The 26,551-nt window shown below is 41.2% G+C and overlaps 1 protein-coding gene across 2 annotated transcripts in view; it reads right to left on the reverse strand.

The window, feature by feature from the left end:
• Positions 1–26,551, reverse strand: part of PDE7B (phosphodiesterase 7B) — a 361,787-nt gene that overhangs the window by 135,226 nt on the left and 200,010 nt on the right. Inside the window, exon 1 of one of the 2 annotated variants that reach the window (XM_058672140.1) lies at positions 20,342–21,305. The exons of the other annotated variant lie outside the window; for it this stretch is intronic. Coding sequence (XP_058528123.1) covers positions 20,342–20,579 — 238 coding nt within the window. The 5' untranslated portion in view covers positions 20,580–21,305. Of the gene's footprint in view, positions 1–20,341; positions 21,306–26,551 lie in introns of those variants that run through there. 2 annotated transcript variants of the gene reach the window in all.

Consider the following 26,551-nt stretch of genomic DNA (forward strand, 5'->3'; position numbering starts at 1 on the left):
AGGAACAAAATAAAACCTAGCGTGGCAGTCAACCTCATAGCATTGGCCTCATTCATTTACATTCATGCATTCAGCAAATCATTATTGTCTAGTCTACAACTGCACTAGGCACAACACAATGTTTCAGGAAACAGCACGACAATCCTCCTTCTAAGGTCTGTCCCAAAGGAGCAGCCAAAGTAATTCAGGGACTTGGTCTTTTTTAAAGAAGTGGAACACAAAGGATATGTCTGAAGTGCAAGGAACCCTAGACTTAGAATCACAAACATGGAGTTAGAATCCCAACTCTGTCCCAAAGCAGTAAAGCCAGGAACTCCTTAACACATATTCAGGTGCCAGCATTACGCAAAGTCTTCTCATTTAGCCTTTTCCTAGCTGTGTGATTGGATAAGCCATCTATGCAATACTAGCCTCAGTTTCCCATTTGGACTGTTCTGAGAACTAAAGCATTTCATGTAAACAAAAAAGCTTCTTGCACACTCTAAATTGGTACCCTGTCAAATCTGCTTTAACAAATCTGTGGTTTACATGATCACAATGTACACTTTTCTTTGATTTATGACATTCTTTATGCTGATAATGATCTGCTTTTATATTCTTGTTTCCATGCTTCTTCCGTCAAGCTGATGTCTATAATAATTTGGCTGCATGGCAACATGCATCTTAACGTGCTGTATTGTTTGCTCAAAGTGGGCAGCGAACAAGTGAGCACAAGGAAAGGAAAAATGACACAACTCAAATAGAGGCAAAAAGATTCATTCCCTTTCCCCATTAGGTCAGGGACAGGGTGAAGGTCTGGGATTATGAATAGGATTTAGAAATAATCTTCATTCAGGAGCAAAGCTCTGCAGAATGGGGACCAGCTAAGAAAGAAAGAAGAACAAAAAAGATACTCATTTTTATAAATTGGACTTATTCATTTTGATAATGATGTACACATTTTTAAATTTTTCAGACTTAACATGAAAATACATGAGTTTAAAGTGTTGCTTAATATTTGGTGCTTGGGGCCCGGCGGCCTGGCCTAGCGGCTGGAGTCCTCGCCTTGAGGGCCCCGGGATCCCATATGGGCGCCGGTTCTAATCCCGGCAGCTCCACTTCCCATCCAGCTCCCTGCTTGTGGCCTGGGAAGGCAGTTGAGGACAGCCCAATGCGTTGGGACACTGCACCCGCGTGGGAGACCCGGAAGAGGTTCCAGGTTCCCGGCTTCGGATCGGCGCGCACCGGCCCATTGCGGCTCACTTGGGGAGTGAATCATCGAATGGAAGATCTTCCTCTCTGTCTCTCCTCCTCTCTGTATATCTGGCTGTAATAAAAATGAATAACTCTTAAAAAAAAATTTGGTGCTTGATTCCTCAATTCCAGATGTGATTAAAAATTCTCAAAGGGACAGGCTGTAATTTATATTTCTCCCTATCTCTTTTTGGGCTTGGAAAAGTTCAGGTGGATTAGTGGGTTAATGATGACCAATTTACATATGGCATATCTTTGAGAAGTGAGGTTCAATGTTCCTACTAGTATCATCACTATTACCTTAATTAAGATGCAAAATTCTTAGCCTTTTACTTGTGGAAGTAGTCTATTTATTTCAACTCTGGGGATGTGGGAGCTAAAAGTGTAGATGTTGGCTAGTTTTGGGAGATTAGTCTAATGAATTTTAGGATCACGTTCAAGTTACTATCATGTTCTTGGGGTTTTAATAGTTAAAACTTAGAAATTTTTGCCTAACACCTGAGCTTTTCATATGCACATATAGCATAGCCATTCCCCACACCCCCACTGCTAAAATTGTCATTCAGAATTTAACTCTCCTGTGGGAGGAGTCTCCTGTGACTGTACTTCCAGGCAGGCTTCCCCTGCTGCTCAGCTCTCTGCAGCACCTAGTTTGGCAGGTCTTGGTGCAGAGAGAAGAAAAGCAGACATCTGCATAACAAATTGGAAGGTGTCTTTTGAGCCAACGTCCTGGGATTTGATTAATTCTATGTAACTGCATTGAGGAACTACTGAGCTACTGGAGCCAGGGATGGGCTTTGCACTGATTACCTGCAACCCCACTCCCCTGCGTCCCCCACCCATTCTCTTTATTTTGGAAAGAGTCACTTTTAATTCGAACCTTGTACAGTTGTGTGTTGATCACTCCTGTCCTAAAGCACATGTCAAGGTGATGTGTCAACCCTGCTGTGGTACTGAACAACTGCTCAGGGGGCTGCATTGATGCAGCTAAAAAGTGCATTATGAGTACTTAGATTACTGACTGGCTAACCTTTGTTATGATATTTTCATAGCAAACTCTCCAGAAAGTCTATCACATAATTGCATTTTCTTTCAAATCAATATCTTCAGTGGAATTCTTTTTGATTTTGTAGTCATTTAAAGTTAATGGTTACTGTACATTATTTTGCCCCTAAAATCTGTGAAACATCACCTACTAAAATCCTCCATCCTGGACCTGGTGTGATATCCCAGTGGCTAAACCCCCACCTTGAATTCTCTGGGTTCCCATATGGGCATCAGTTCATGCCCTGGGTGCTCTATTTCCCATCCAGCTTCCTGCTTGTGGCCTGGGAAAGTAGAGGACAGTCCAAAGCCTTGGGACCCTGTAACCACATGGAAGACCTGTAAGAAAACCCCTGGATCCTGTCTCCTGGCTTCAAATCAGCTCAGCTCCAGCCATTGTGGCCACTTGAGGAGTGAACCTGCGGATGGAAGATCTTTCTGTCTCTCCTTCTCTTTGTAGATGTACCTTTCCAGTAAAAATAAAGAAATCTTAAAAAAAAAAAAATCCTCCCTGTCTCTCTTTCTTCTTTCCCAGATCTACACATTTTAAAGTAGGGAAGCCAGTAGTCAATCCTTGCATTGATAAGAGTGGAGGTATACTTGTACAAGCTTCCTGAATCCAATATGGCTCGAAGTTTTTGAATATTATAAACTAGGCTGCTAATGAGTACTACTTCCTGAATTGAGGTAAATTTTTTTACTAGTCCTATCCCCTATAAACAATGAACAAGATATTTTCTTTCTTTTTTTTTTTTAATTTTTGTTTCTAATTTGGGGCTGAGTACCCAGGAAAAAGAACTTGGAGTCAGGATTGATAGTGGTTGGCACATAAATGCTGGTAGTACCGAAAATTTCCAGGCTTCTTTGGGCATTTCTAAATGAGCAGGTGTTACAAGTTTTCAGAGTGCTTTTTTTTTCAGTTGTTTCAATCAAAGAACAACTCAACTTTGAAATCTCCTGAGGAAGTCTAACAGTTTTGCTTAACCATCACTAGGAGACATTGATCCCTGCCACTTGAATGAGGAAACAAGATTCTGTGTTGGTCTTACAAAATCTCTGTTTTCCCAGAGGTCTCTCCTCTTCAGGTGCTTTGGAAAGGCCTGCTACTTGCTAAGAGCAATCAATCTTGATTCCTAAAAAATTGTGAAAATATATTCTGAATTGCATTTAGTAAGTCTTACTTAAGTTGACTTGGTCTTAAGAAAATGTAATCTAGAGAACAGATTCAAATAGAAACATCTTTGTTCTTACATAGATTTTTGACATTGTTGCCTATGATATCACAAATAACTGACTACTCAAAAGTAAGAAAACAAATCTCTCATATTTTAGTGTAACTATACATCAAGTTAAATACTGGCACATTCAATATTTTTTAGAAAATTGCTTGTGCATATATTTGGACCCAACTAAACCTTAGACTATGTATGTCCACTAAAAATTTCCCGCCTCCTTATTTCAGAAACAGAGACAAACAATAAGCTTCTATCTGCTGGTTCACTCTCTAAATGGTTTCAATGGTCAGAGTTGGGCTGAAGCTGACAGCTGCACACTCCATCAGGTGAGCAGTGACCCAAGTAAGTGAGCCCCGTTCTGGGAGCCATCACTGCTGCCTACCAAGGTCTGCATTAGCAGGAAGCTAGAATCAGGAGACAAAGTCAGGAATCAAAGCAAGGTACTCCAATGAGGGACACAGACATCTTAACTGTTAGACTAAACACCTGCCACAGGATTTATCACTTAATCTCAACACAGATTCTTTCCAGTTTTTCTGAATCCTTGGAGAAATATTAGAAGAATTTGCAATGAGCAAGAAATGTAAGGCAAAATGCGGGAAATAGATGTTAATACAAGGAAAAATGCATGCAGATGTTTTCCTTGCATTTTTATTACAGCATGTTATTGTCTGCTGTTGTATGCTCATACACTGAGGTTATATGGTGAAGTCAGCGACTTGGTGTTGATACTCAGGGTACAGAATATGCAGTATAAAACCAGATGAACCTCAAGCATCACTATAAAGGGATTAGAGCATTTCACCTGGGCCAGTATGAAGGTGCATTGGATTAAATTACCTATGCACCTGATTAGGCAACTGATGATGGTCCAAATACATGTTAGTCCATGTCACTCATATGGGAGACCCAGATGGAGTTTTCAATTCCTGGCTTTGGCCTGACCCCGCTCAGATTGCTGCAGCCAACTGTGGAGTGATTCAGCAGATAGAAGATGGTCCTATGTATGTCTCTGTCTCTCTAATCACTCTGCCTTTCAAACAAAATCCATCTAAAAAATAGGTTACCAATGGTATATAATTATAGCCAAATTGTATGGCTCACACTGAAAGCAAATAAAAGATATTCCTGCTATCTAAAATGAAGCATTTGTTTTTTAATTCTTCTTTGTTCATTTAAAAAATCATAATAGCAGGTGTGCCCATTATGCGATTAGCAGATCTATGTGTTTTTGATATTTCTGAAACTTCACACATGCACAAGAGTTAAAGTGGAGACTTATGCTTCCTTCACAAGACTGCAATCGCCCAAGCTCACTCCAACAATCATGGTCAAGTCTGTTCTCTTCAATGCAGACCACCCCAAAGTTATAAGCAGGACCCACCTCTTCTTTGGCTCCCCACTGAATGGCTTTCACGCATCATCTTTCAAGGGAGAGTCAGTCAGCTCTCTCAGGGTGGACCAGCTACATACCGACCCATCTCAAGAGGACATCATTCCTCGTCATACCAAGAACCCGCTACCCAAACTGCTCTGCATCCCTCAAGTCAGGAAAAACATTTTTTTTCTTCAAAGCAAATCTTCCAGGAGGTGACAAATGTTGTAACCATTCTGTCTCCCTTTTGCCCTGTCTGCTGGGGAGTATGGAAGACATCCTTGCTCAATTATATTTCATAATTGTTCTCTTTCCCCTGTACTTTAAAATATGACTCTTGTCTTTCATGCTGACAGAAAGGCTTCACGTCTTCACACATTTGGGTTTTAACATTAGCTTCTTATAAATTTACAAATCTATTTGGAAATAGGTAGATGTACAAATAAGTTCTTGTTCTTAACGTTTTTACTTCTGATATACAGGTAATAGAATATCTACTTAAGTCTTTGAGTAAAACTTTTACTTCATGCTCTGAACAACTCATACATGTCACTCTGGTTAGTATTACATAACGGTAGAGTTCTACAATTCTTCTGTAGTTAAGAAAGGCTTCTCATCGAGGAATGAATCCCTTAATTATTTATATCCAATCAACCCAAAAATATTTTGTTGTGGTGGGAAGTGAAGGTGGAGTATCCAAAGAAAGGTGAAAATAATAGAGTGACTAAATAGTTCGGATGTGATAATATATCTTCTAACAGGTTACTAAGGACATTACATAGCCATAGATTAGTTGCCAACATTGCAAAAGTTAAACTTTCGGAAGCAAATTCCTTTTGACACAAACCAGATTTAGTTTTCCTATGTCTTATGAACAGTGTGTCTCATCCAACATTGACAGTGCACCAAGCGAGATAAATTGGCTAGAGGACCAATTTAGAAGTTCTGTGTAATGTCTTTGAACACCTTAATGTTGACGCCGAGTCCATAATTCACAATTTCAGGATGTGCTTCTGCAGAGGGCGAGAGAGGAGAGTGGAGGTAAAACAACAATGCAGGAGTTCAAAAGGGTGGAAGACGCACGTTGGGTGTTTGGATTGGCACTCCGGAGCTCACGGATGCTTGGCATCGCTTATCTGACTTATCTAAACTGCTGACGTCAAAAGAATTAGGCTAGAAATCTTATGATTACAGCTTTTCTTGTGATCTTTTCTGGTATTTCCTGTTTCCTGTCAGGCCAAATATACTTTGAGAGAGGGTTATTTGATGGCATTTAGCTCTTTCTCCCCTAGCTAGAGCCAGAGTTATAGGGAGCAGGAGGTAAAAATAATTAAGAGTAACAGAGAGGTCTTCCTATTCCTACTCCCCTCACTCACTGGTGCCTCTTTGTCAGCACCAGGAAAAGTTTCTGCAGTGGTTCAGAAGAGAATCATGGTTTTAATGGGACCAGGTTTATTGTTCAGGAAGAAGTCACCTCAATTGTACTTGTAAGTCTTACTGCATTTGGGTGGTAAGGAGCCAGCAACTGTGACTGGAACACTGCAGGCAGCCAAAAAAGCTGCTGAGAGGAGAGAGAGTTGTAGAGGAAAATGGAAGAAAAATGCCCACCAAAGGTTATGTTTTTCTTAGGAGGCATAATTGTCTTACAGCAGCACGAAAGAGAAATGGGTGTTTGGGGCTGGGATTGTCCAGTTCAAAAAAAAAAAAAAAAAAACATGCTATAGTGTTGCCAAATTTTCCACTTCTTAGCACAAGCTCTGGGACATGCCCAGTACTAAAGTTGGCAAGGGAACTGGAGGAATACAGTGGCTGATCCTCAGTGACTTTGTGCAAGTGTCCTACAGCCTCCAGCTCTAGCAGCCACAGCAGGCCCTGCCTGGCACACCCTCTGAGAGTCTATCTGTAGACATCGCAGAAAGAACAGAGCTAGCAACAAGACCACAGTGACGCTTCTGTTACGATGATGAAGCAAGTGGCGGCTGCTGCCTCTACCTATTTATCTTACATAGAACCTCTTTTAACCTCACAGTCCTGGTTACTGCATTCTCATCTCTGGAATTCCTGTCTGATGAATGGCTACACTTTTAGTACATTGAGGTAATCTAGATGGAAAATTTCACAAAGCGGGCCTGAGATGTGTCCACACCATTTATAATCTAGGTTTGAAAACAACAAGAATGGGTGTTACCAATTCACACGCACATTTTGAAGTCCGGGATGACTATTCCTTATCCAAACAGCTTGAGATCAGAAAGGCCTGGAATTTAAGAATTTTTTTCTGGATTTTGGAGTATTTGCACACACAGAATGAGGTATCTTGAGGAAAGGATTCGAGTTTAGACATGAGATTCATGCATGTTTCATATATTCCTTACATCCTTAGCCTGGAGGTGATGTACCTGCCTTTTGACTGTGACCCATCATATGAGGTCAGGTGTGTGGGGGATTTTCCACCTGCACCATCATGTTGGTGCTCAGAAAGTTTCAGATTTGGGCACATTTCAGACTCAGGAATATTTCATCTCTCTCTATATATATATACTCTTGCTCACATAAAGATGAACACTATCTTTTAGGTGCAAAAGGCAGAAAATCAGATGCAGAGAGCTCATCATAAAGAGAAGCCCTCTTGGATTTTTCTTGGATGGGCAGTAGAGCTAAAACAACAGTGTAGCTAGTTATCCAGGGACCCTGAGTGGGTTTCTGTGCAATCAATGACCAGTTCTGTGATCCTGACTGTAATGTGCCTCCTCTGTGGTGTCTTAGCCTTCTCATCTTGAGAAAATGCAGTGATTTTGACTGAATGATCTCAAAGGCCAATTTACATGATAAAATTCAAAGACTATTTTACTTTTTCACGTCTATATTTCCAATGGTTCAGTAAGAGTTAGGATGTCTCATCTATATGCAGTGTGGTCTTTCTGCTTCCCACTGTTCTTCACTCCATACTGGGAACCAAGCTAACTTGACTGATGTCTACTCCTCTCCATTTCTTGTACTTTCCCGTCCTTATATCTGTGTTCATGCTAATTCTTTCACCAAGAAAATAATTTTTTCCACATCTTGCTGAAATCTTCACCATTGTAAGAACACAGCTATAGTGACAAATCCTCAGTGAAGTTCTTCTGAGTTAAACTAGAAAGGGACAATTATTGATCTTTCCAGAATACCCAACACATGTAGTGGGTTTTGAGTGTGTTGTTGTTACATGTATCTCATATTTCAAAAAGCATTTTTATTGTAGGTTTTCCCATCCATTTGTGCATCACCCATCAAAACATTTTGCCTTGAAGAATTTGTACTGCAGCCTCAAGGAAGGAAGAAAGATGACTTGGTAGAGTAGGCTGGATAGATTGTTGTGAGCCTGCAGGGATAAACTGCTTGAATTTGGGGAAGAGATGACAGTGATTGGAATAACAATTTTTGATGAAAGAACAGAGAATAAAATCCTTTAGGATTGAGTTATAGCATGTGCTAACAGCTTTGGCTTCATGATTTCTCTATTTTCCCTTGTGGCTTTATACAAAAACAAACTGTAGTATTTGGAAAATTTGGTTTGTAAGTAAAAGTATTCATTATCTCAAAATTTTCAACATCCACCAAAACATGGTTAAGGAACGGCAAATTTATGATCAGAAATTAATTGGTACCCTCACCACAAATCTATCTCTTTGCCAGTCACTGTCCCTGGGTTAATCTTTCTAATATGTGAAATTTTGATACCACTTTTTTTTTTTACTAAAACTATTTCTCATTACATGTAGGATATAATCCTCCAGTCTGTTTTTCAATCTTACCTATAGTCCCCCCTTTAATATGTTCCACAGCCCACCCTATGGCTCTCTTGGGTATTTTTTTCCTACTGTCTTCCTCCTGCAATGTCTTCCATCTCTTTTTCATTTGGAGAGATGTAATGGACTCTGCATAACACCTGAAAAACTCACCAACGTTCTGGCAATTCCTTTACATTCATCACAAAGTCAGAATTAACCATTACTGTAGGTGTCGGCAGCTGGAAATGACTTGCTGTGTGTACCTGTAGTATAGCACTCAGCATTCCTTCCTATCTGTCTATCTATTCATCCACCTGATAGCTACTGGTTCATAACTTTTTACCTTTAATGAACCAAGATGGAGTCTGAAGCATGATGCCAACTAAGTAAGCATAGTTGAAGGAATATTCTTGGTTGTTTTTCTTGTTCCAGAGAATATTATTTCTACTGTGTCATAAAACATGTGCCATTCTGCATTGGCATCACTAAGTTGTTCCAATATCTGTCTCTTTCAACAAGCCATTGCCTCTCCCCTTTCCCTTTCTTTCCAGGTTTATAGCACAAGGTTACATGCTGAGTAAAAATGCAATTATTTGCCTTGGATGGAAACATCTAGAAATTTGAATTTTCCATCTCCTCTTATGAATACTTTGAACAAATAACCAACAAATGAAAGTGTCAATTTCTTTTAAGTTGAGAATAAATTCCTATTTGAATGATACTTACTGTGCAGTAAAAGAAACTAAATATTTATCTATAACATTAAAACATCATTTTCCATTTCATGACTTCCTAGGGTATTTCTAATTAGTTTGGGGGAACTGAGACATTTTTCAGAATAAAATTTGTCTTAGTCTACTTCTGTTTATTCTCATTTCATAGCGATTTGTTGTTCAATCCAACAATAGGGCATTTACGAATAAAAAGGAAAGAAATACTCCACTTTAAAGTTCCTAAACGTGGTCAATTTGCCATTTCCTGATTTTTATACCCCATATTGATTGATAAGGAAGTCTTTTCTTTGGTTTTGTTCTAGAATTTGGGATGGATCCAGGAAAGAGCAATATGGAACTCAACTAGTAGAACTTTGCTAGTTAGGTATATCTAAGCCTCCAGTGAGTTACAGAGACAAAAGAAAGGGGAAGAACAGTTGCTCCGTGTTAGCCACCTTGGAAGAGGCAATGATGGTCCCTTGCACACTGTTCCCTGAAGCTCATGATCCCTGTTAAGACACGACAGGCTTCCTGAAGTTCCCCTCAGTTCTCCCAGCACCTACTGCCCTTAGGAGCTAGGGGTCCGAGAAAGAGGAAGAGCTCTTGAAATTTCCAATGAGCACATTTAAGTCATGATAAAGTATCAAATTTGCTCAGGGTAAATTGCAGTATAGGATTATGATTACCATTTCAATTAAGAGCAGGTAGAAATCTTCAGCTTTCAAAATGGAAAAGTGAGAGGGAGGTGTGATTAGTACATTTTGTTTTGTGTCTTTTGGTTAGTTAAATTTCCATGGTCAAAGCCCTAAGATGGTTGCTAAAATGCCTGTATCTGTTTTTTTTTAAGTTGTGTAAATTTTTTTTTGATAATTTTAACATATTTGATTTAGGTATTCCTTAAAGGGTCAAGGGCTAGAGGAAAGAGGATGAGACCATTGTTTTGACATTCTCTTTTTTCCTTCCTATATCTGGGGGAAGAGGGAGATAAGGGATGAAGCCGCACCCAGCCTCCCAACCATACCAGGGTCCCGATGCGGGGCATGCTCCAAGGGTCCTGCTCAAGTGGTTTTAACAGTTTAACAGTTCTGCATTGTTGCCGAAGAGACTGAGGAAACGGAGAAGACCAAACAACTGAATTCAGCATCCGCATGGGACTATCTATAATAAATCTTAATGAATGGGCAAACTCAAGCACACAGCCCAGCACATGATAACTCATCCTGTAGTAATAAAGATAACATCTGTTGATTTATGAAGGGCCTTTGAAAAAAAGTTCATGGAGAGATGCATATTATTAAAACGGAATGGATTTCCAAAAAAATTCATACTAAAATAAACTTTCTTTGATTCCATAGCATTTTGAAGTTCCCTTTGGTATCCATATGCTAGTCCCTTGCACTGTCTTGTACATCTTTTATCCACCAGAGGCACGGATGGGGGATGATCAGGAATTGCTCCAGCCAGAGCTGAGAAAGCAAGAGGGAGTAGAGAGTCATCGCCTGCCCTTCAGAAGAACAGATCTTCCTTTTTTGGTTTGTGTGCTTTGTGTATGAATTTGCAGAACAATAATTTTTAAGGACTTGGGAGAAAAAAGTTAAAGACAAATCCAGGCAGCTGATGATGTGACTTTGCCTCGCCCTCTAAGGTTGCAACTTGCAGATGTGTGAGACAGAACGGTTTGGAGAGCTCTGGAGGACCCCAAGGTACAGTGCGCTCAGATGAGAAGCATTTATTCAAAAGAAGCTTAATACAGATGAGTCTGGCCATTGAGCTACTAATGAGAAAGTCATGATGCTATCATTATCTTATTTCGAGAGGATTCCAGAGGAAGACATGATTAGCTGAAGAAGAGAAACAGGTTACATTGTGTTGCAATTTGAGGGTGAAAATTTGAAATATTGTAAAACTTTTAAACAGTGACTGTTTCCTCCCCATTTCTGTATGCTTTTTTTTTTTTAATAATCCTTCTTATGTGGGAATCTAGTTTCCACATCCTTCCCTGGTGCTCTAGGCTTGGTTCTCCTCCTGGTGTTTCTTCTTCTCTTTCTAAATAATTTTCTTCAGCAGATTTGTTCATTTGTTCATTTGTATGAATTACTGTCATACACCTTCTAACTGTGTATTTTTTGATTTTCTGAAGTGCTTGAGCATATATATGTATATAGATACATATATATGTCTTTATATGAATACATACACACATATATATGAATGCATATGTGATAGTGACTTAGGCATTTAGAAAGAATATCTTGGGAATATACATTTGGCCTATGAGTAAGCCACCTGGTAAGATGCCTCTGTCACATGTTGCATTTTTTTAAATTTTTTATTTATTTGAAAGGCAGAGTTACAGAGAGAGGTGGAGGGACACACAAAAAGAGAAACAGAGAAACAGAGAGAGAGAGAGAGAGAAGGAGAGAGAGAGAGAGAGAGAATCTTCCATCTGTTAGTTCACTCTCCCAATGGTCACAACAGTTAGGGCTGAACTGGGTTGAATCAAGGAGCTAGGAGCTTGTTCTAGGTTTCCCACATGGGTGCAGGGGTGCAAGCAGTTGCGCCATCTTTCACTGGTTTCTTAGGTGCATTAGCAGGGAGCTGGATTGGAAGTAGAACAGCCAGGAATCAAACAGGTGCCCATTTGCGATTCTGGCATCACAGGCAGAGGCTTAGCCTCTTGTGCCACACACCCAGTCCCAGTGCTTCTGTTTGATGTGGAACTCTGGTTTGTTTCCTGTTAGTGCAGACCCTGGGATGTAGAAGCAATGTCTCAGATGGTTGGGTCTCTGGCACCCACATGAGATGATCTGAGCGTGTTCCTGACTCCTGGTTTAGGTCCTGGCCCTGCACTGGCCGTCATAGACTCGGGGGTGGGGGTAAGGCCTGAACAGTAGATGGGAGTGTTTTCTCTTTCTCTGGCTCCCTTCCTCCCTCCCTCCCTACAACTCAAATAGAGAATCTTGTGCTTTAGTTCCAGGATTTGAGCACCATCTTAGGACTCAATTGGAAAAGTTCTAATGATTGCATTATACTTACATGTGGTTATTTTTTTTTACCCTGTTATTCAATTTGCCTTTTCAAAGCTTTCACTGAAGATTTGAATTCATGTCCATTTTGTTTTATGCATGTTCTTCAACCAAGTTTGTGCAAATGCTACCTGTCTTCCTTCAATTTGTTCTTCTTTGCAGGGATTTTGCTTTTCTGCAGCAAACTTAGCCCCTTAAACTCAAGGTCACCTGCAACTAAACCCTGCTTTGTCTTTGTCAATAACAGTTCCCAATTGCATACAAGGCCAACTTGATGCTTTATCTAGTCACTAACAAAGCGATATCATCTACAGACCCCGAGATTCCCTTGGAAGGTAGGTGAGAGCAGGGGAAGGACCAAACACTCAGGACAAGGCCTTGGTTTATAAATTGTGAGCCTGGTAGCTTTTCAGGTGCTACGTGCTTTGAAGAAAGATCTCTGATTATTTTGTATTTCGAGAAAATTTCAGACAGAGTCAAAGATATAAAACACATTTCTTTAGCTGATCTCTCAGCATTTTAGAGACAAAGGTCATCCCCAGAGAGAGAAATGTATGGGAAAGAAAAGGGTAAAGTTCTCACTGAGGGGATATCTAGATGACAGCATGTGTTACATCCCAAGTCCTGTGAACTTGACTTCCTAGTCCTTACATGATGAGTTGTATCTACCACATTATTATGAAGGATACAGACGGAACAAAGTCAAATGATAGAAAAAGAGTATACGCTGTCAGTTGTCTCAGTGAGTTAATAAAATAATTTTAAGCTTTTGTTCCTCTTACAGAAAAACTACTAATGTTTTCCTAACTTTTACTAATTTCCTCATCTTTACTAAATTTCAGGAATTAGTCTGGCACAGTCCATGTGTCACTATTCAGTTAAAGCAGCCTTGTTTAACACACACACACACACACACACACACACACACAGAAAAATAAGGCAAAAAGAAAAAAAAAGGTGATTGTTTTTAGGCTGAGAGCAGGAGACTCGGGAATAGCATCCTCTGATGAGCTCCAATCCTTCGAAAGCTCATCTGCAGCAGCAGGGTAAACACATTCCCCAGGCACTCTGTCTCTGCAGTTGAGGGCTAACAGCCTGTTATCTGCAGAAGAGACAGCTTTTGAAACTTCAGTTAATGTAAATTGTTCCAAGATGCATGAACATGAATGGAGTAATTATTTAAACGTGTCTAAATACACAAATAATTTGTGTTCATTTGCTCTAATAACTTGCAATTATCAGTAAATTACAACCTCTCTGTATGAAGGGAGAACGTCCCCTGTTAGTTTTTCACCTATTCTATAACTTTTTAATAGTTTTCTGATGCACTTTAGTGTATTTCTCTATTTAAAGTGCTATAATGATGAATCCTGATCTGCTAGATCATAAATTTTCTGAAGATTCTGTTAAAAGCAAGACCTAGAATTTGTGTTTCTTGAGGAATCTGGCCCTAGGGGAAAAATGTGCATCTGTGGACTTAATAGCAACTTGTAAGCAATTTACTCTTTCTGCCAATTTTACTTTTTTCACATATGAAAATGAATTAAGAGGCTGAGACGCGAAAGATGTTTGGAGGAACAAAAAGCTAGCATGTTCTCCAGACTCTCAAAAACTTGGAAATCTAGGCAGAGTAGAAGAAATTATACAGTAATCTTCACAGAAAAAAATGATTTGCTAGAGAAACAAGCATAACGAAAGTTCTTTGGGGCTTGGTAGGAGCACAATACTCTCTTTGATATCCTCGTGGGTGGGACAGGCACCCTCTATGGATACCAAACTTTGTTGATGCTTAATCCCTGAGGTAAAGGTTGTAGCTTTCACATATAACCTACACATACCCTCCAATACACTTCCATGACACCTAGGTACGTGCTATAGAAATAGTTATTTTACTAAATAGTTGAGAAAAGAGAAGGAATCTACATGTTGAGCACAGCAGGATTTTGTTTGTACTGTTACTTTTGGCTAACTCCATGGACATGGAACCCATGGATACAAATGGCTTAACATATTTCTTCTCATAGACTTAGGGGGGGTCTAGTGAAGGGTCTTACAGGGTGGGAGAAACCAGGCGCATAGAGAAAAGTCACAGAAGGCTTTGGGAACGATGAGCAGGGAGCAAACAGGAAGCTGGGGATGCTTGTCTTGTCTGTTTTCATAGAAGCACTCAAGAGGCCATGAGCGCAGACTGGGAGTGGAGAGCTCTGAAGGCAGCGTGCAAGAATTCGGATGTTCTTGGCAGACAGGGGAGAATCGCCGGAAGGACGTGGAAAAAGGACAAGGTGTGATTTTTTTTCACTTTGTTGCTCTACATCACACAGTAGAAAGAAGAGGGACAGAGGAAGTAGTGAAGTTGCAAGCTGTTGCAAGGGTATGTAGACAAAACAACACGAGGTGTGACCGAGGGCTATTAACTTGATAAGAAGGGAGGCATGGATGTGAGAGAAGTTGTTAAGAAAATAACGGCAACATCAGTAATTATGATGGTTAACATTTACTGAGAATGTAAATGCTTTCCTGCAGCTTTTTCATTTTTCCCTGGGGGAGGGGTGCTATTTAGTATTTACAACAACCTTATGGGAAGGCGCTATTATTGTTCACTTTTTATAGAAGAATGAACTGTGGCACAGAGAGGTGAAGCAATTTGTCAGGGTCACACAGTTTGGTAATGAATTCAGCACCCATTATAGTCTGGCACTCTGCTCTCTGTACTTGGAACCAGTTGCAATTGCGGAGCTGAAGAGAGCACATTGGAACCTGGGTTTCTGTTGTCCATGAAAACACATTGAAGCAAGAGTAAGTGTAGTGCAAGGTAAGATGATGTTCTCCAGGTTTGATCCAATCCGCATTCACATATAAAGGACATAATTATTAATTACCATTATCCAAAATAACTATAGATTGAACACAGGCTAATTTCTACAACCAGTTGTTCCAGAAAAAGGTTATGAATGAATCTCAGATTATCTGATGAAGAGACAAATAGATTTTTTTTTAAGTCAATAACAATTTGTTCTGGGACGAGTGCTGCGGCACAATGGTTTAAGCTGCAGCTTATAACACAGCATCCCATGAGTCCCAGTTGGTGTTCTTGTTGCTTCAGTTTCTATCCAGCTTCCTACTAATAACCTGGGAAAGCAGTGCAAGATGCCACATGTGGGAAACAATGGAGTGCCTGGCTTCAGCCTGGCCCAACTCTTTGAGGGAGTGAGTTAGTGAATTCAAGATCTTTTTCTGTATCTCCCCACCCGCGTAACTCTTCCTTTGAAATAATAAATAAATAAATATACAGATCTTAAAAAAAAAACCCCACAATTTGTTCTTCTTTTAATGAAGTCATTAGTACTGATGAGTATTTTAAAATACATATGAGTTTTGACAAGTGTTTTTGAATTTCACCTTTTACAGTCAATACTTTGAATTGATAGAGATATAACTAACAAATACTTATTTTCACAGTGATTTTGTGAATAGAATTCTGACCATAAATTCATAATAATATTTGCTGTCATTAAGCTTTTGATTCTTCTCTGGGTTTCTGGTATACACTAAGCATCCAATGCATGTTTCTTGAATAAAATAATTGACGTGTCCTATTTGTAACTGATTTAATTGATATATTTCACACCTGAGACATTTGTAAAATAGCACTTGGAATGTTAATTGGAATTGCAGAATCTTAATCTGAATATTTTCTTTCTAGATTTTTTTTGTCTGAAGTTGTTTGATACTCAGGGCTGGAACATTTGCATTCTCTTGAAAGGTGGGACAAGTTACCATGACTGTGTTGGAAATGAATTGTGGATTTTCTCTCTCTTTCATGAGGGATTTGTGTGTTTTTCTACTTTTCCAGAACCAAAGGCTGTTGAAATGGGAACAAGCTTAATAAATAAGTAAATATAATGTAAAATTTAGACCAGAGATCTTAAAATGAAAAGTAAGTTCCACAGATGCAGAGCTTGCAGTTATTTGGTTGAATTCCAAAATCCAATGGTTTATTTAACTAAGGACAGCCCTGCTAGGGGATGTCTAGTCTTAAACCAGTTGTGGACTGGAATCATAATTAGTGAATACTTATAATCACAGCTTTTGAGAAGCCACCTGCTTATCTTCTACCCTTTTTCCTTTTCTCCACTGCCTACTTTGGTACAAATTCTCATCTTATCCCCTGCTGGACAATAAAACTGAAGTCCACAAAATAAGTAGGCAGTGGGCAGAAGGCACAGTTCGTTGACATAATTTGTTGAGACTATGGTTTTTCTCATGTGACTGTGGTTTGTATCGCATCATGGATTCTCATATCTGCCTCATCTATATGTAATTCATAATGCCGTGTCTTCCCTAAAACCTAAACTGCAGTTACCCAGCATATGCCCTGATCCTGTGAGTTTTGTGGACCAGAACAGGACAATTGAGATCTTGGTCTGCTCTTGGCAACAGCTTCAGTGTGTGAACTGTTTATTCTTTTTGAACTATTCACCTCATCTGTGAAATTGAGGGGTTCATTAGATAATTAGACCATGTTTCTCGTTTGGCTTTAGAAAGAAGATAACCTAATACAATTAGGTAATAGGCTACAATTTAAAGAACTGAGTTGACACTGTGACCCGTGGTCTACTGTGGCTTCGGAAGCCCCTCTTCAAGGTGAACAGTACCTTGGCCAATGCCACACTGAGGATCACTCACTCCTAGAGCCATGCACCCCAAAAACATGAAGGCAACAAGATTCTCTTCATCCCATCATCGCCCATTCCTGTAGCCAGCATCTTGCTTCAAAAAGCTAAAAGCTAATATCTCCCTCCTTGCTGATCTGAGGATAGTGGGAGCCGCTGACACGTCATCTTCCCCTTAGCACCTCTTTGTTCTTTTTAAGATTCTGTACTTTGCCTCTTATCACTCACATTTCAGGGCATTTCTCTCTCTCTCTTTTTAAAAAAATTTATTTATTTTTATTACAAAGTCAGAAATACAGAGAGGAGAGACAGAGAGGAAGATCTTTCGTCCGATGTTTCACTCCCCAAGTGAGCCGCAATGGGCCGATGCACGCCGATCCGAAGCCGGGTACCTGGAACCTCTTCCAGGTCTCCCACGCGGGTGCAGTGTCCCAAAGCTTTGGACTGTCCTCCACTGCTTTCCCAGGCCACAAACAGGGAGCTGGATGGGAGGTGGAGCTGCCGGGATTAGAACCGGTGCCCATATGGGATCCCGGGGCACGTTCCAGGCGAGGACGTTAGCCGCTAGGCCATGCCGCTGGGCCCCAGGGCATTTCTCTTACATTTTATTTTCCTGAAGATTCTTTTAAACCCTAAGCAAAAATCTCAGGCCATTTTTTTCCTATTTCACCTGTAAAATATAAACTTTCAGGACTGTCTTAAGAAGTAGGAGTAAAAATATCAATGCACAGAAGGAAAAAAAAAAGCTGAAATTTTGAAGGCTCAACTAAACATATTAAAAACTTGCGACACCTTTCTCTAAAGTTCTCCAAAGTGACTGTCTTTCTTTCTTTCTTTTTTTCTTTCTTTCTTTCTTTCTTTTTTGCCATTTTAGTAATTCCAATTTAAACATATTCATCTATTATTACAAATAGTTACAATAAATATAGAAAGTTAGAATATTTCATTGTTTCATTTGCAGTGATAGCATGGCAAAAATATGATGTGGTACACTAAGTTCCTACAGAAGAATGTAACAAGAGGAGACAGTAAGTAGCTGTTGGGGAAGCAGAGGTTACGTGGAGATTAGGAAAGTCTGTTCCAAGGAAAGGACATCTGAGCTGGAGTTTGTAGTTTGAACAGAAAATTTCTAGTTGGCTGAGCGAAAGCAGAAGGCAAGGTTAGAGGAAGGCTATCTCTGGATGCACCATCATTTGCCAGATAATATTGTCAAAGTGTACATTGCTTGCAGGGTGATGAGGCAAGGGTAAGATTCCAGAGAAACAGACAAGAGATTGCCATGTGTCTTGGCACATACTTCAAGGAACTTGCTACCAAAGACTCCCATCTGCAATTGAAAACCATCAACTTAAACCATTGGTGTCTAACTCTAGAAAAATGCTGAACTTTTAAAAAATACTCTCCAGATGTCCCTGAAGCCCACACCGCCACACTGCTTGCGTGACCATGGGACAGCTGATGAGAACTTGGCAAACATTAAAGACAAGATGAAGGAGGGGAGAGGAGGGGACCATTTGGACAGGGAAGTGACTAGTCTTGGGGGTTCCATCGTATGGACTCCTGTTGCATCTGTGAGTGATGGGGTTTAATGCCCATCCCAGAACGTGCGAGCCCCTCTGCTCCCTGAGAACAAATGGACACAGGTTCAAGATGAGAGAACACATGGACACTCTTTAGGGAAGTGCTGGAAGGGAGTTGCCTCCTTACAGGCAGGGAGATGGGAACAGTAGTGTGGGTGGTAGCTTCGTGGCAGCCCAACTCATTGTGAGGCGCTCACCGAGGCATTCTAAGACCCAACTGGCTCTCCTCTCTAACATACACAAAGTTGTAAACCAGCACATGTACAAAGTTGCAGAAGTTCCTTGTTCTTGCCCTACCTTGCTTTTTCAGGAATCAGTCACCTGTTGACCCATTCTATAATACTAAACTTCAGTTATCCTCAGACATGCTGTCTGTTGAATGAGCTAGTTGTCAGAGGATGCATTTTGAAACACAAACTCTAATCATTTAATTGACTGAAACAAACTAAGGGCAGTCACACTTGAGGTGTCATGATTACATTGTCAGCTCAGGTAGCTTATTCCTTTTCTTCTGCCCTCTTCATAGAAATAGGGGAGGACTTTCACATTACCTCATTTCTTCTGACCAAGACCCATTTTCCTGGGCTTGCAGCTCCCCAATGCCACAAAAACCTCAGGCTTAATTAGGAGGCAATTTAAAGTTTTGGTCATAAGCTGTTAAAAGTGAAACTAAGTGAATGTTTATTTCCTAATCTCTTTCCATGGCAGAGAGGTAACTTCTGATATCTCTTTTCCATCTCTCCATCTCTTACCGCCAATCGCACGTCAGGAATCCGCAGCACAGGGCCAGCCCAGACCTCAAAGGCATAAACACGTACTCAGATGATTTGTTCCAAAGTGAGCCCACTACTTTCCAAGTATTGCTAAACTGCTTGCCAGAAGAAGAGGGCACTCTGCCGTCATTTACGGCATTCTCAGCTCACGTAGCCCCTTGGGATCCCTCCCTGGGACAACAGGCACCTGCGGTGCTGCACCCGCTGGGAGAAATGCAGCAAACTTCTGCACAACCATTCTAAGCACAGCACAATCTTAGCATCAAGTCCCTGTGACTCACCATTTCCACAATGGTGAGTGAGTTCCCCCCTCCATGTTCAATGGGGCCATCTCAATTATTGTCACTTGTCAAAGGGGAAACTGAGGAAAGGAAGTCCACCACCTTGCTTAGGACAGAGATTAAAAAGGGTGCAGGTTGAACTTGGTCCTGGGCTGTTATACATGTGGAAGCTAAAAACTAGAAAACATATTTGATTTTTTTGTTTCTTTTTTCCTTTTCTCTCTCTCTCTCTCTTTTTTTTTTTTTTAACAAAGAACTTCAAAAAGTCAGCCCAAGAGAGTATTCTCTTGGCGACATCTCCAACTTGTTGACAACAAACATTAGAGGTCAGATGCACAAGACAACACATCCAATTCTGTCCCTTCCTCTGGAGACTGAGAAACTGGCCATCTTGAAGCCCCCCAGGCGAGCATGGGGCAAGCTGAGCCCAATGCTCCTGCTACCACATCATATCACTCTGAATTTTAACATGCATTGCTGTAACAGGGCCAACACTGACAAAGTCACAGCCCTGGGACCCTGTTGCACAGTTCGCATTCACTGCTGGACCAACTTTGAGGGCTCATGTTGTCCATTTGAGTCAAAAGCGGTGGCTCTGCTAACCTTACACCCTCCCCCCACCCCCATCCGTTTACCTGGAAGGCTGTGGAGCGCATCTTCATGTTCCAGAATGCCCCTCTGCTTGGTTGCCTGCAGCTCACTTTTGGATTTCCAAACCAGCTTTACCATCCTGATCATCTCTGACAAGTCCCAGGGCAGCGGCCCCTGCTGGCACCCCGGCCGGCTGCCTGGGGACGAAGCCAGTGCACCTTCTGGGGCCGTCCACCTCCTGCCCAGCTCTGCCGAGTGGAAATAGCGCTCGAGTACAGGCATTCTGCCCTGAGCCCCACAAGAGGAGGTCGGGCGGCTGCTGCTGCCGTTTCTGCTGTTGCTGCTGTGGCGGCGGCGGCTGCCGCCGCCGCTGGTGTCGTTGCTGCTACCAAAGTGGAAATTCTTCCCTGGCAGGGCAAGGCGAGCCCCCGGGAAACCCCGTCCAGCTCGGGACAGACAAGCCTCCTCCAGCCTGGCCCAGCTTTCCTGTCCCCGCAGTCCCTCCACAAACACTGCGGGCGACAGCGATGCACTTCGCGGCTGACCGGGAAACTGTTACTGTACTCCTTCCTTACAGATAGGATGCGTTTTTTCCCCTTCTCTCTCAGGCACTGGGTTCACAGCACTTAATTAATCCCAGGCTACAGCGGGAACGACAGCAGCAAGGGGAAAAACAAAAAGCATAGAGATTTCAGCCTTGGCTTTTCCTCTTGCCATGATTTTGTTTTCGCTTCTCTTGGGGTGCTCGGCAAAGTTTGTCCAATGGTTTGGCTGTGCAGGGCTTCAAGCAAAGAAGTAGGGGCTCTTCTCATTTGCTATACTTGTAGAGGGGTCCCCCCCCTTCACGGGAGTCTCCTTTGTGATGCTGGGAGCCTGGAAGCTCCCAAGACGCCAGTCCTGCAAGCCCCAAGGAGCGCCTGGAACAGGAGGGGGAGCCAGGGGAGCCCAGCACCCTCAGAGCCAGTTTGCAGCTGCCTGCCTCTGGAAGGCTTGGAGGGGGCTGCCTGGCCCATCCACTATGGCTTGCACAAGGGTGGGTTGATCCTTTGGGTCACCCATCCTCTCCCGCCTTCTCCCGTCCCCTCCTCCTTCTGCTGTCACTTGGTTCTCAGCAAACCTAAGTGGGTTTTGGCCTATTAGTCAAATCCCTTTGTAACCTCAGCTGCCCTTGAGTTGGAAGGGAAATAACACTGAATCACACTGTAGAGCTAACTCCCAAAGAAGTGAATTAGGGCTGCCCATGCATGTATGCAGTGTGCTTGAGGAGCATGCACTCGAGGGTCCCGGATGGTCACAACTCCATTTTTCAAAGGAAGGTCATCCTTTTAATGGATACTCATGGTGGGGAGAGCATAGACTGCAGAGAAAAGAAATGTGTGGAAGACAGATTTTGTGAAGGGAGAGTATGCACTGTGGACTTAGCACCTAGGCCACTCGCTACCCTGGCCCCACCTGAGAGTGGTTCACTTGAGGACAACCCACAGGTCATGTCTCTTGTTTCTTCAGGCTCAGAGACAGAGGTGCCAGGCCTCAGAGTCAGAACCAGCACAGGGGGAGTGCCCTCTGAGGCTCTTGTGAAAGGCCCCACACTTAAAGGAAAATGGGATGGTATTGTATTTGGCACTTTGGCCTGCAAATTGGGTTTGCAGGAACAATCTGCGAGTCACGGGAGGGACCATCGGCCCCTCTTTTCTTGGAGGAGGTTGTGAGAGCCTGCCTTTTCTCTTCCTCACTGCTCTGCGCTGCTAGGGCTTTATTTTGCTTGGCATTTTCTTCTGCTGGTGTTCAACCCCGCTGCTCCCGCTCCACATTCCTTGCGGGGCTGGTTTATCACACCAACGTCGGACATTTCTCTAGGGGCGAGGGAAGGTGACTTGGTGGGGACAAGGAGCACCATCCTATTTTCGTTGCTCTCCTCTCATTTCATTTTTTTTTTTTAAGTTGAAACGAGCAGAGCTTATTGTAGTTTTTGTGATTGTTATTACTGGTTCTCTAAGCCCGTGGTTAGCAACTTCAGTTGTTGAGGCTGAATTAAGCAGAAAAATACACTGAGAAGTTACTCCGTTTCCTGATAGGTGAAGGAGGCTCAACACTCCTTAAGGTTACTGGACAAGCATGGAAGTCATGCATTTTTAGTGAATTGAATGATTAAGATATGGCTGAAACAGTTCTTCCTATAACAACCAGATATTCATACAACCCAGTTAGGGGACCGTCAGTCATCAACTTTGCCATGAAGATGTGCCTTTTTTACTTCCCTCCTTGTTAAGAGATAAACAAGTTTGCTACATAAGCTTGAGCCTGGATCACCTTCCATTGGGCGGGAATCTGAGGTGCTCTAGAACCAAGATTTTTATTGAATAAACACATGCAGACTGCTGTACCCTATTATCATATTTCCTGAATAATGTCTTAAACTCACTCCTCAGTCGCAAACTTCCTTGCCATAACAACTGAAGAGTTTCCTAAGTATTTGACTATTTTTATTTTTGTTAGGTTATTTTGCAATAGTACTTAGCATCAGGATATCCTGACCCTTGGAACAAAGGGGTTAAGAACAAAGAAAAACAAATATATGAAATAATGTATCACATGCACTGATGTATTAAGAACACTGCTCTTCATTTCATGTTTCTTTAAGAGTGGCATTTTAAAAATCCATAAATATATATTTTCACTGTATTCTCTATATTATTTTACATATTTCCTCATAAAAATGCTGAGAGCATCGGGTAACTGAACATGAATACTTCCTATGGGAGATGAGTTAGGGCCAAGCAAACAACCATCTCACATTTTTATTCTCCAGGAACAATCTACTTCCTTTGAAGGTTTGAATATTTGAAAATGTTTGTACAATTAAAAAACTCTTTTTCCCCAATATGGGATTATCTTCACCCTAGAGTAGAAGTGCAAAAATACCACAAGAAAGGTCACTCTCGTGGTATTTCTGGCTCACATAGAAACAGGAAGTACAGGAAATCTTGCAAGAAAGCTTGGCTCAGGAGATTTTTTTGGCTCAACTGCAAGCTCAAGAGATTCGGACAAACGGATGAGATGCTAGCACTTGTTGGACTGAACTCTTTTCGCTACACTGATTCTTGGAAGAGTGGTTTTGTTGCACTTTGTGCAGGCATCTATCTCATCTACTTTGTCTTTCAGGTAGTTCGTTTAGAATAACGTGTTTGTGCACCTAGGATTTTTTTTTTCTTAGAGTGCATCAGCTTCATTGAGCTAGCATCTACAGCCAGAAGTTTGCTTCAGTGTGACTGGGGATGCTATGTGCTCTGGGAGTCTTGGGATTGAGTTTCAACTCTTTTTCCTACAAAGATTCTCACAAATGTTAGCTTCGGTAATTTACATGCTACATGCTACAGATAGGAAGCTTTAAGATAGCCCTTCAAGATGACCGCATTCTTTGTTTAGACATTGTGTGTTAACCCAACATTTGATTAAGGAGAAAATAGAGGAGTCTTCTTCTTGCATGAAAGAAGTGTCATGGGAATTGTCAAAGTCAACATAGTTTATTCCAACTGGATACCTGGATTTTTCCAAACAACTGCTGTGAAATGTAGTTACAGGTATAAACAGATTGGCAGCCTTGATACTAAAGTATATGGTTGAGAAACACGTATAAAAGAAACTTGTTGCATTAGAATGTGGATCATTGTAAGCAATCTTAGTGTTCTGAGGGCATGTATAGATCTTATACACGACAGGTATAATACTCATCAGATAGATAAGGCTTTATGAAATACTTTTTTCGCAATAAAATATTAACAATATTAACAATGTTAACTTTCTGATTTATTTTTAGACTGTATTGCTTTTTACAAAATGGAAACTTAGAAATCTCTGATCACTGTCATTTCCTTTCAAGTCTATCAGACTCTTACAAGAGGTCATCTTGCTGAAAATCTCACTCACATGTTTCCGGTATGCTTTATATCCTTATTGTCCCTCATTTGCATTCAATATTTTTTAAAAGATTTATTTTCATCTGAAAGGCAGATTTACAGAGAGAATGAGAAAAAAGAGAGAAGTCATCCCTCTGCTGGTTCATTTTTCAAATAGCCACGAGGGTCAGATCTGGAGCATTCAAAAGCTAGGAGCCTGTAGCTTTTCCCAGGTGTCGCTTGTGGGTTGAAGAGCCCAAGGACATAGCCCATTCTCCACTGCTTTCCCAGGCCATAAGCAAGCAGCTGGATAGGAAGTGGAGTAGCTGGGATGTGAACTGACTCCCATATGGGGTTCAGGTGTTTGTAGGCAAAGGATTAGCCTGTATACCAGGCCCCCATTCTATCCCTTAGAAAATTCAAAGTTTCGGAAGTTTGTTTATTTTGTTTTGGACTTTCCACTTGCCTCTCCAACAGCTCCATCTAAATATGGATGTGTAAATACACACACACATGCACACATATACAAAACCACCCTGATTTCACAAATGCCATTCAAATGAAACTCACAAGGAGCAGAGAAGGAAAAGCAGGTCTTTTAACTTTGTTTAATGTACTCTAAGCAGAAGCTCAAACAATTTACAGTGTTCTTCAGGGGAAACAGAAATGTAATAACTTTGGCCTTAGCTAATCTCAAGGAGCAATGCCAGCAAGCATGGAGAAGAACTCGGTCTATAGAGCGACCATACAAGGTAGCACATATTTCGACTGTCACATGAGAAAGGAGGAAAGTGGGTGCCATAAGACAAGAAAAGACAAGGCAGGGGAAGTAGAATGGATTCAGTCTGATTTCACAGCAGGTGTCTAAACTACACCCAATCACTTTTTTAAAACTCACTCTGCAAATCGATATTAACTGTGAGAACAGCAATAGAAGAAAGAGCTTTCCGGGTTAGTCCAGGAATTCTTCTTAAAGTACTGCCAATCTGCCTAGCCATTCCCGTATAAATTCTGTTTTTCAGTGTGAACCTCTTATTCCATGATTCACTTATTTACATATATTTTTACATTTAAAGAGAGAAAGCAGTATTTCAACTAACGCTGATGTTTATCTTGGCTCTTAGATAACTTAACTCATGCTAAGTTTGCTGTCTCTTGGAATTTTATGACAAGAGTCCAGTAACAGGGTTGAGAACAAAGTGGCAGGAAGGCTTGGTTTTTGCACTTGGCTCTTCCCTGCTGATGAACATAACCTGTGACTTGCTCTTCTCTCTTCCTAAGCATCTGATGGCACCAGGTGTCCTGGACTTCCCCTGGCATCTTTCAACTAAATTATTTTGAGGATTTCAGAACTTGATTTTGATTGTGAAAAAATCATAAGTGATGGTGAGGAACACTTTTCATAATTTCACATTTCAGTGTGCCAACTTGTCACAGGGATGGGCGTTGTGGTGCTGTGGCTTAAGGTGCTGTGTGGAATGTCTACATGAAACAGTATAGTGCTTGGGATCCCATCTTGTCTCTTTCTGACTCAGCTTTCTATAATTCTCAAAGGAGGCAGCAGTTGAAAGCTCAAGTGCTTTGGCCACTGCTGCCTATGTGACAGATTTGGGTGGAATTTCTGGTTCCTGTCTTTGGCCTGGCCCAATCCTAGCTGCTGTGGGCATTTGGGGGAACGAACCAGTTCACACAAGCTCTCCGAATGCAGCTCTTTCTCTGTCATTATGCTTTTCAAGTAAATAAGTAAAACTAAATTAAAAAAAAAACACCACCAACTGCAATGATGCCTCTCAAGTCTGCTTCCTGCGTTATTTATCTCAGCGTTGCTGAAACTGTGCTGCAATTTGTATCCTCTACTAAGTCATGCCTCAAACTTAGTGCCCTGCATTTTCTTTTTTTTACATTTTATTATTATTGCTATCATTTTATGATGCAGTTCCATATTCCCTTATCCCCTCCCTAATTCCCTACCCCCCATCTACTTCCTCTATATCATTACTAACATATAGTTCTTCATACTCAGTCATATGTCCATCATTGCGGGCGCGGACAATGGCAGAGAGTCCAGAATCCTATTGTCAAGATATAGTAAACAGTTTCAATGTAAGTCCATCTTTGTCTGAAAGTAGAAATGCATGCCACACTACATCCTCACATCTAAATGTTAGTCTCCATTTCACAGCTACCGTACATCCCCTTAAATGAAAAGTCATGTTTCAAAATCAACAATAGAAAGAAAAGAGGAAATTTACAATGCCATGAATTAAATGACATGTTACTAGATATGATAGTCTCCATTACACAACTACTATACATCCCCTTAAATGAAGAGTCACAAAACAAAATCAACATCTGGGA

Source organism: Ochotona princeps, chromosome 1, assembly GCF_030435755.1.
Source record: "Ochotona princeps isolate mOchPri1 chromosome 1, mOchPri1.hap1, whole genome shotgun sequence".
In the NCBI taxonomy this organism is placed as follows: Eukaryota; Metazoa; Chordata; class Mammalia; order Lagomorpha; family Ochotonidae; genus Ochotona; species Ochotona princeps.